The sequence below is a fragment of the Lutjanus erythropterus genome, chromosome 24 (assembly GCF_056507025.1).
Source record: "Lutjanus erythropterus isolate fLutEry1 chromosome 24, fLutEry1.hap2, whole genome shotgun sequence".
Lineage (NCBI taxonomy): Eukaryota > Metazoa > Chordata > Actinopteri > Lutjaniformes > Lutjanidae > Lutjanus > Lutjanus erythropterus.
The window spans coordinates 19,163,632-19,174,322 of NC_139340.1; the positions used below are offsets into that span (position 1 = coordinate 19,163,632).

General features: G+C 40.7%; 1 protein-coding gene across 2 annotated transcripts; it reads left to right on the forward strand.

The window, feature by feature from the left end:
• The first annotated feature begins 1,714 nt into the window (after positions 1–1,714).
• alkal2b (ALK and LTK ligand 2b) lies at positions 1,715–10,126 on the forward strand. Of its 2 annotated transcripts, XM_084714109.1 has the most exons (5): positions 1,715–2,190; positions 5,443–5,678; positions 8,197–8,250; positions 8,894–8,974; positions 10,047–10,126. In XM_084714109.1, the coding sequence occupies exons 2-5, from the start codon at positions 5,453–5,455 to the stop codon at positions 10,109–10,111; spliced, it is 426 nt and encodes a 141-aa protein (XP_084570235.1). In that variant the 5' UTR covers positions 1,715–2,190; positions 5,443–5,452; the 3' UTR covers positions 10,112–10,126. The 2 variants fall into 2 exon arrangements, with proteins under 2 accessions (XP_084570235.1, XP_084570236.1); XM_084714110.1 differs by lacking the exon at positions 8,197–8,250.
• Positions 10,127–10,691: the final 565 nt, after the last annotated feature.

The following is a 10,691-nucleotide window of genomic DNA, read 5'->3' on the forward strand; positions in this document are numbered from 1 at the left end:
TCTGGAGGCATGGGGCTCCTGGAGGTCCAGAGGTCCCTTAGGAGATATCAAGGGCTGATGAGGTTTTAAAAGGACATTTAATGGGCTCCTCGGGGAGGTTCTTGGAGACGTTCCAACAGAGGGCATGTAAACGCCACAGTACCGCGCTGCAGGCCTGGATGTGTACAAAGTGGAGTTAATGGCCGTGAGAAAAGTTCGTCTGCTGTGCGCTGACCTGCAGGGCGTCATTCCTCTGCAAACCTCCCCTTAAACCCTGAACAAATACAGGTTTAAAAAACATGGATACGCACTCGTACACACGCACGCACCTACATATATGTTGTATAAACAAATACAAATACATACGGCCTGGCAGCGTCCCCGCATACATTCCTCATTCACAGTAAATCACCACTATTATACTCTAATGTGCAAATGTGTTTACATTAACAATCCAACACACACTCACACATTCAGAGCGGCTGAGTGATTTGATATCTGATAGAACAGATGAACAAATAAGGGTGGAACTGTGAGAACAGACCGCCATTCACATCAACAGGAAGAGGTGTGTGTTGACAGTTTGGCTGGTTCCTCATCGTACAAGTGTTGTTTTCACTGTTCTCATGTTGTTGTTGTACAATGTTATCCTGATGTTTGTCGTCGTGTCGTAGCTTCTGACTGTGTTTAATTCTATTCTCTCTACCTGTTGAACTGTACTTTTTAATCAACCTTCTTGACCTCCAGCTTCTGTACGATCACTGGAACCTCCTCAGAACCCCAAGGAACCCATTCAAAGTCACCACTCTGTCCAACATTGACAAAACTTGCAAAAACTCTACAGGAACCCAAGGAACTCCATCTAGAACTCTTAATATTGCCTTTATTGACTCTGAAGAACCCAAAGACGAATGAAACCTCTTCAAAGACTCCTCGGAGATTCCTGAATCTTTCTGAGGATTCCATCAAATCCCTAAATGATCCCTGAATCTGAAATGTTCTCCATGAAATCTCCTGACTCCTCTTCCTTAGCCCCCCAAAAATGCTTGAAGCCTCCTCATTAACCCAAGGAACATCATGTTGGACCTCCTGTAAGACAAGTGGAACTTCCTCAGAACCCCAAGAAACCTATTAATGGTCGTAATGAACCTCAAAGACACAAACACCAGAAAACATTCAGAACTGTAACCTGACGAAAACGAAAAAACACGTAACAAGATGGAAACAACATGACAAGACAGAAAACTACATAAAAAGACGTAACAGGACGAAAATGACAAAAGATGTAACACAACGTAAAAAAGACAAAAACTACCTGAAAGACATAATAAGAGGAAAGTTACATAAAAAAGAAATGTCCTTCAGAGGACAACTTTTTAGTTTGATACTTGGAGGACATTTCAGAACCTGAATTTTTTCACTTTTACTGCAGTAAACAAGTTGAATCAGTACTTCTACTTGTACTCGAGTATTTGTATTTGTACTGCAGTAAAGAACGTGAGGACTTGATTATTGTTTGTTTCTTGTTCTGCAGTTTTAAGTGCAACAGACTGAATTAAATGACAATAAAAGAGAAGAAGAAACATTTTTAATTCTTTCCACTGAGAGGGAGTGCTGCACCGCTGAAGACGTGTCTCATCAGTCAAAGTGTCTCTGAGTGTGTCCTCCTCCTCCTCCTCCTCCTCCTCCTCCTCCTCTGTATTTCCTGTACTCTGGCAGAGTTGCTCATGTGGAGCGCAGAAGAAAAAGAGACGGAGGATTATTGGGAGCGCGCGGTGCAGACACAGCTGATCAGCCTGATCAAGAATCGATCAGAGCAGAGACGCGCCGGAGCTGCAGGTGTCTGACCCTGGACAGGAGACATGAGCCTGTCCAGCTGTGTGCCAGCCGCTGCCCGGACCTGAGGATGATGATGAAGAAGAAGATGATGATGATGAAGATGATGATGATGATGATGAATTCCCAGCTGCACGCGCTCCTCCAGTGATCCGCGCGGGTCTAAGATGCCACCGGGCCCCGGCGCTCGGCACGCGGCTCGGATCGAGAATAACCCGGGATAATAAAACTCAGCAAGACCCAGAAACCTCGTCCTCCTCCCCGGGGAGTCACCCCGGTCCGGGACGAGCCGGAGGAAGAGGCCGGGACCAGAGAGCGCAGCGCCGGGGAGCAGAGGCGCACCGAGCCGCGTAAAGACCCGCAGAGGAGCCAGAGGTACCACCGACATCTTCATAACAAACTGATCACTGCTGGGATGTTAATCAATAAGCCTTCATCTGTTTATCAGTCTGAGGAATTAACTGATAATTAATCGATAGTCCAGATATGGCACGAGTTTCTCCTCATTTGACATCATTTTCTCTGGCGGAGGCATCTGATGAATAAGAAAACTTAATGTAAGAAAAAAAAAAAGTCTGCATTAACTTATTAATTATTAAAGATTAAGTGATTCATTTCTTTTAAGAATTTAACTCATTAAAATGTAATCATCGATAATCAATAGTCTAGAATTGGCAGTAGTTTCTTCTCATTTGATATAATTTTCTCTGGCGGAGGCATCTGTCGGATCAATAAACTTAATAGCAGCAAAAAGGACAAAAAAGTACATTTTTAAAATCTTATTGATTATTAATCAGTAACTGATTCATTTTTGCTCAGAATTTACAAATGTGTTAATTAGTAATCAATAGTCTAAAATCGGCAGTATTTGCTGCTCGTTTTACATTGATGTTGTGGTGGAGGAATCTGTTCAATAAATAAACTTAAAGTGAGAAAATAATGAAACAAAGTATTTTTTTAAATCTTATTAATTATTAATGATGAATCGATTAATTGCTGTTAAGAATTTCATCCATTGAAATGTGTTAATCAATGATCAATAGTCTATAAATGGCAGTAGCTGCTCCTCCAGTGGAGGCGTCTGTTGGATAAATAAACTTCATTTTTTATCTTATTACTTATTGACGATTAATCAATTATCATATTTGGTTAAGAATTTATAATCCTACTTCACACTGAATGTCACTAAAGATAAAAACTTAAATGTTTCAATTTGACTCAAAATCTGAAGAATTTGCATTAAATCTTTTTTTTTCTCCCACATTAGGGGAGACGGGGACAAATGTAACATATTTTACATTTTCCTTCATAACTGACAGACTTCTTGAAATAATCTTCTGATTTAAGAAACTGATATTTGTGCACTAATTAATAACTGATTAACATCTGATGACATATTTTCACTGATAAGAACAAGACTGTGATATTAAACTAATATGTTACAACTGCCCCCAAACACTGTCAACTGCTTGCTTGGCACAACAATTGACAGCGGTTGGGGGCAGTTGTAACACTGAAAAGGTAAGACCCGTTGTATTAACTCACTGTAAAAACACAACTTGAAGTAATCACATTACTCCTGTCATTAGTACACTATAAAAAGAAAAAAAAAAATATTTGTTTTAACTTTAAAAAAAGTTATTGTGTTTAAGTGGACTGAATTTAAAAAGACAAGTTGAGTTGATTCCGATCATGCAGCCATGATAAATTCTCGTATGCTAGCTAGAAACAACTACATTAGCATAATTTGTTGTTGTTCATTTTTAACCAATAACCTCGAGGTAAAATTTACACAAGTTTAAATTTACAGTCATCTAAACTTTAGACAGAAAGAAAAAAACACCATAAAAGACATAACAACATGAAAATTACACATGAGACAAAAGGACATAAAAGATGTAACAAGATAAAAAACACATAAAACACATAACAACATGAAAACAACGTAAATGATGTAACAAGACAAAAAATATATAAACAAACAAAAATACAGTAAAAGACACAACAAGGCAAAAAACAAACAAACAAACAAACAAACAAAGATGTAAAATGTAACCAGATCAAAAAGATGCAAGAAGATGAAAAACAACATAAAAGACGTAATGGGATGAAAAATGACATGTAAGAAAAGTGTGCATCATCAGTGTAAGTTGTAAACTAGATAAAGTGCGTGTGTGACACTAGCCCCCGGTCTCCCCTGTCTGTAGGCAGAGCTCACACAGTGCGTCTGATTGTTGTCTTTTGTTTGTTTGTTTTTGCAGTTCAGGAAGAAACAGGAAACTGTTTGATGTTTGGTTTTACTGCTCTCTAACCTCTGAATCATTACTGAATAAGTGTCTTTTAAAAACTGTGTAATTTGGCAGCAATAATGAGGAAAATATGACTCGTCTGGAAAGAAAAGCCCCATTTAAACCAAACACAGAACCACAGTATTAAAAAATGATTATTATTATATAATTTCTTACATAAGTAGCAGACCTTTCCAATGTGGCCGTTAGTCGTATGAATAAATCTATTTTATTTTACTTTATTAAAACTGAATGATTAAAGGTTCAGTGTGTCGGATTTATTAACAGTTTTTATACGTTTGTTTTCATTCAATAAAATTTCTTCAGTTTTCTGCCACTTTATAATTCTTCACCACATTTTCCTCAGAACCAACTGTAAACAATAAAACTAATGTTTGATCAGTTCAAGTTAATACAGTAGATGAACACACTTTCTTTGTGTCTGATGTTTCAGATCAACAGTTTATAAATCAATCGATCAAATTATCAGTGAAACTGTGTCCTGCAAGTTTCAGATAAAGTTCAAATATGTGACAAACAGCATTGATGATATTGATGACACAAGAAATGTCACATAATCATCATCACATCACATTTTCAGTCAGAATAATCACCATATTACTTTGTTTTTACAAAAAATTCATGTTCTGCTCAGAAAAAGTATTTTTCTTGTAGTAACAGTAGTGTGGCACTAACTTTATTAAATATAATAATAAATTAATAATTGCTAACTTTAGCCTGACTTAACTTCAGCTACTTTTTTAAGTTTACAAAAACTTAAGCAACACAATTTAACCAATTCCATTTGACATTTGACAGAATTCATTATTTGATTAAAAAAATATAAAGTTGTCTGCTTCGTCTCGTTACGTCTTTTTTGTCTGGTGTTGTTTCGTCTCTCGACATCTAAACTGAAGTAATGAAAATGTCGGGTAGAAAGTTCAGATATTTGTGTTCAAATGTAGAGTAAGATTCAAGATGTCTGACAAAATCTACTGAAGTACAGGAACTAAGTACTTGTACTTAGTTACTTCCCATCTCTCCACTTCAAAACATTAATGATATACACTTTCTGCAGTGTAAAACAGGTCAAATGATCAATTCATTCATCAATCAATCAACCAATCAATCAATCAATCAATCAATGTATCCTGAAGGTCAGTTCTTGCCTTTCGACACGGCGGTACAGCAGGAAAATCTTGACTCAGGGTCGGTTCCTGGAGCTTTCAGCTACATCACATGGCCTTCATCAGCAGGTGGAACGTTCCCAGTAAGTGACCTCATGTTGTTCACAACCAACCAATCAGATGTTTTTAAAGTCCGCCCTGTGTTCCTTCAGGTCTGCAGTGATGCTGCTCCCGCGGCTCCCCGTCCTGTCGGCGCTCCTCGTCCTGCTGCTGGCCGCCGGACGCTGCACCACGGCCACCCTGCTCAGAGGCTCCGGCAGCCGAGCGGACGGACGTGTGGATGGACACGGCGTGCTGGAGCTGGTCGGACGCTACCCGAGGTCCAGGACAGAGCTGGGGGTGGAGCTTAAAGCCCCAGAGAGGGAGAGCAGGTCACCCCAAGGACTGGGTCAGTAAAAATACTACTACTGCTACTATGAGGGTGGAACCCTCAGAACCCTGGGTGGAACATAATAACCCCTTTTGACTTGAAAATGACGTCAAACAGTAAAATAAAGCAGAAACCTGAAAGAACAAACAGCGACGCAGGACAGAAACTAAGACTCGTCACTTTAGTTTTCATGTGAAAAAGTGCAACAAGAAGAAAATGATGTAACAAACTTAAAAGAAATATTTAAAATGTAAGAGACGAAAATGTTATAAGAAGATATAACAAGACAAAAACAAGATAAAAGACGGGACAACATGTAAGAATACAAAAAGACAGAAGTGATGGAAAAAATTTAACAAGACAAAGAAATCATGTAAAAGATGTAACAGGACAAAATAACAACACGTCAAAATAACTTTGAGGACATTTCACAACCTGAACCTTTTCACTTTTACTGCACTAAACAATCAGTACTTCTACTTTTACACAAATATCTGCTGACTGAGAGGACAGTTGTCTTGTCTGTTCACGAGCTAGTTAGCTACTTAGCTCCCGCCACGGTCTGCTCAGTGTTTGTGACGTGTCTGTTCAGAACGTTGTGGTTTATGTTGCTGGTAATGTTTGTTGAGGTCAGCCATATTGTGCACACTGGATCGGACCAGTAGAACCGACCCGGTCTTTACTACGACAGTGTGACTACTGTAAATAGTGCTGCTGCTGGTCGACTCGAGCGGCGTGATAAAAGCTTGTAGACGGTGAGCAGTGAGATAAGATCAGTGTCAGTCTGTGGTCTGTGGTTTTATTTCAGCTGAGGAAGTCATTCATGATGAACAATGAGTCAAACTTCTGAATGGACTGAAATCCGTTTCATCTCAACACCAAAAATAATCACAGTTAGCTAAGAATTCTAAAGAAATTTATCTTCAAATTATACATTTTTACAGTTTCTGGGTCCCATAAAGGTTCTGCAGTCGTTGTGGGAGCATGAAGGAAGGACCAGAAAAAGAACATTATAGGTTAAACGTACGTCTGTGGGCTCCACATGTTTGCACTTGTGTTTGGATCTGTTTCTCAACTGACAAGACGGTGACAGAATTAATGAATCAATTAATTAATCAAATGACCACAAGACCCGTTTACCTGTGGAATGTTCTAAACAGGTGTTTTTGGAGCGTTCCCTTTCATTGCTTCTGAATGTAAAGTATGAGCCATGGAGCAGGTTGTGTTCAGGTTCCAGAGCGTTAGGTTGACGTTCTGTGCGGTCCTGACTGTCTGTAGTTGTCTGTTCCTGTGTGGTGACAGTGACGGATGAGCGTGAACAGACTATAGAACCGTAGAACTGGATCAGCAGGTTGACGTCCATTTACACTAATCAGCACATACAGCAGAGTGACTGTCAACCCGTCGGCTCTTTCTAAACATCGCTTTCTAGAAACAAGAGAACGTTTGTGGCAGTTTGAAGGTCAAACTCGAGCGGAACACCTTATTTTAGTTTGGAAACAGTTCTATAAAAACATAAACACTACTTCAAACTGGCTTCATCTCAGTGCAGGAAAACAGACGAATACCTCACATATGATGCAGCCTGTTTCTGAAACCTCACTTAAGAACTTTTTGTTGTTTGGATCAGACCACTTTAACTCATCAGTGCATTTACAGACGGGTCCATTAGTGCAGTCAGCTGATGCCAAACCATCATCAGTCCCCGCAGTCAGCTGGTTTAGTCCAACCGAACACATCTTGAGTCATAATTCTACCACAGATTGTTGTTTTCTGTCACATTACACTCGTAACATCTTCAGCTTTAACTGCTGCGCTGCACAATATTCTGTGGTCGTCAGTCTGAATATTCTGTGGTCGTCAGTCTGAATATTCTGTGGTCGTCAGTCTGTGTTGATCTGTTGTGCCTGAAGGTTTGGATTCAGGCAACATGAGCAAAATATACTGAAGTTCAAATGCAGCTTCCACACATCCTGTCGTATAAATCTGTTCAAAACAAAGGTGGCTTCTTCTTCTTCTTCAACCACCTCACTGTAGCTTCTTCTTCTCCTTCAACCACCTCGCTGTGGCTTCTTCTTCTCCTTCAACCACCTCGCTGTGGCTTCTTCTTCTCCTTCAACCACCTCGCTGTGGCTTCTTCTTCTCCTTCAACCACCTCGCTGTGGCTTCTTCTTCTTCTTCAACCACCTCACTGTAGCTTCTTCTTCTTCTTCAACCACCTCGCTGTGGCTTCTTCTTCTCCTTCAACCACCTCGCTGTGGCTTCTTCTTCTCCTTCAACCACCTCGCTGTGGCTTCTTCTTCTCCTTCAACCACCTCGCTGTAGCTTCTTCTTCTCCCTCTAACATCTCGCTCTGGCTGCTCCTGACTGCTCCATCACTCTCTGTCATATTTTGAACAGATTCACTGTGAATAAATGATTAAAACATTCAGTCCTATTTTTAGGACTCAGCTTAAAAAGTGAAACAAGGTCTTTGTAAACCTGATTATTATTATAAGAAGAACACGTGTTTGACCAGAGGATGTATGTGTTTCAGACGGTCACCCCAGAGATCCACGACACAAAGAGAAGTTCATCAAACACCTGACAGGTAGGAACCATGACGTGTCACGCTGCTTCCTGCTCAGACAAACTGTAGATGTTCACTCAGCGTCCGACTGGTCAGAACTGAGCCAGAGGGAGGAAAAGAAGAAAAAAGTGCAGAATACACCTTTACAACCTGAAAGGAGAGGATGGTGAGGACGCACCTGTGAGTCGAGGGAACAGGACAAAGTACCAGAATCAGCACCGAGGACAAGTATATAAAATATATATGAAATATATATGTCAAGGTTCTCAATAGAACACCCCTGAGTGGGTTCTAGAAAAAACCCTTGGAATATGAAAAGGTTCATGGTAGAACCCCTGTGTGTCCGAGATGAAAGCCTTGGAATATAAAACAAAAACTTGGGTAGGTTCTTGTTAGCACCCCTAGAAGGTGGAAAGATTCAGGTTAGAACCCCCAGATAGGACTTTTCCACAACATGGAACCCACAGCGTTCTGGTTCAAGAACCTACCTTTGAACTTTTTGCCGGCTCTGGACCTGAAAAGTTGGTTCCCATCTGGATCTCATGTTCTACCGGTTGCTGATGACATCACTGGTTACAGTGGCTCCGATTTATGAGCTTATGACATCATGGCTCCTGTCCAATCAGAGTCCAGCGTTCTGAAGTGTGGTTCTTTGTGTTCTCAGGTCCTCTTTACTTCAACCCAAAGTGCAGAAAACATTTCAACAGACTGTACCACAACACCCGAGACTGCACAATACCTGCCTGTGAGTGCACACACACACACACACACACACACACACACACACACACACACACACACACACACACACACACACAGAGAGACACATTATCACTGTAATCATGTCAGAACAGCAGCAGCTCTTGTGACTTTAAATCATGCATGTCGCACTGTGTTTATCTTGGAGAGAGTGACTGTGTGTGTGTGTGTGTGTGTGTGTGTGTGTGTGTGTGTGTTAAAACAAGTCTTATCCTGTTTTGATCTCAAAGAAACTCCTGCAGCAACACGACACACAGGAACACTGACGGGAATTGAACCGGCCACCTGCTTCTGTGTGTGTGTGTGTGTGTGTGTGTGTTGTTGCAGGAAAGTAACTGAGTACATCTACTTAACTTGTGTACTCAGTGGTCACAAGTATCCAGGTAAAAGTACTGATCTGTGACGAGTGTGTTGGATAAAAACCTCCACGTGTCTCTGTCCCATAATCCCCTGGAATACTTTGTCTCATTTTAAAGGTGCAGTACACAGTATTCAGTCAATCCTCCTGCGTTGTGTCTCTTTGAAGTCGTTTTGTGTCTTTTTGTTGTCGCGTTGTGTCTTTGAGGTCATTGTGTGTCTCTGTAGCTGTATGACTCTTTGTCGTCTTTCTGCGTGTCCCTGCTGTAAGGACTGTCCAGCTGCAGGGACGTGACGCAGCCCTGAGGAGCAGCAGTTAAACACGCAGCGTGTTTTTTCACGTCACACGTTTGTTTTAGATGGTCTCATCAGCAGGACAGACAACGTGGAGAGGAAACAGAACGATTGTTCCTTTTATTGTCTCCGCCTGTTACAACAGGCCTGATGGGATATTTTACAAGTTGGACAGAAAACACTGATTTCGTCAGACACATTCTCATGATCTCTTTTACAACAGTTATCAGACCAATCAGACGACACGTGCTGGAGGCTAGCAGTTTCCTCCCGCCTCCAGTGTTTGTGCTAAGCTAGGCTAACACACACGCTGGACCTTGTGACCCTGCTGCTGCAAGTCGTGTCTGTTTTTAGAAAATGTTTTTTGTAAACCGCAGATAAACATGCTGTGTTGTTTTTTCCCGCAGATTATAAAAGATGTGCTCGTCTGCTGACTCGATTGGCCAACAGCCCTCGCTGCACGGAGAGATAAACACGCTGAGAGACGGTGAGACTGAAAAAATATACAACATAAAAATATCAAATACAATAAAATATAAATTAAAATAAGTATTATTTTTATTTATTCGCAGGCTGAGGGAGTAACAGATTACATGTAATGGCAAAAAAAGTAACTGTATTCCATTACAGTTACAAAATAATAAAATGTAATCAGATTACAGTTAGTAAAAACAGGTATTATTAGCAAGATTACAATTTTAAAATAGCTACATTTAAACATAAATAAAAGTAAACTTCCATGTGCAACCGCTAACATTAGCATCATAGACCAGCCGCTAACATTAGCATCATAGACCAGCCGCTAATGTTAGCATCACAGACCAGCCGCTAATGTTAGCATCACAGTAGCTTTGTTCTTGTTTATCTTGTTTCGGTTCAGTAAAAGGTTCTTAAAGTTCTCTTCTTTCTCAGTCTCTTGTTACAAAAGCCTCTGGACAGGAAGTGTTGCCGTGACAATGAGGAGGGCGGGGCGTCCTAACGAGGTCGACAAACTGACGAGCAGAAGTCCTCCGGCCAATAGAAACTCATCTGAGAGACTGCTGTCATCTACT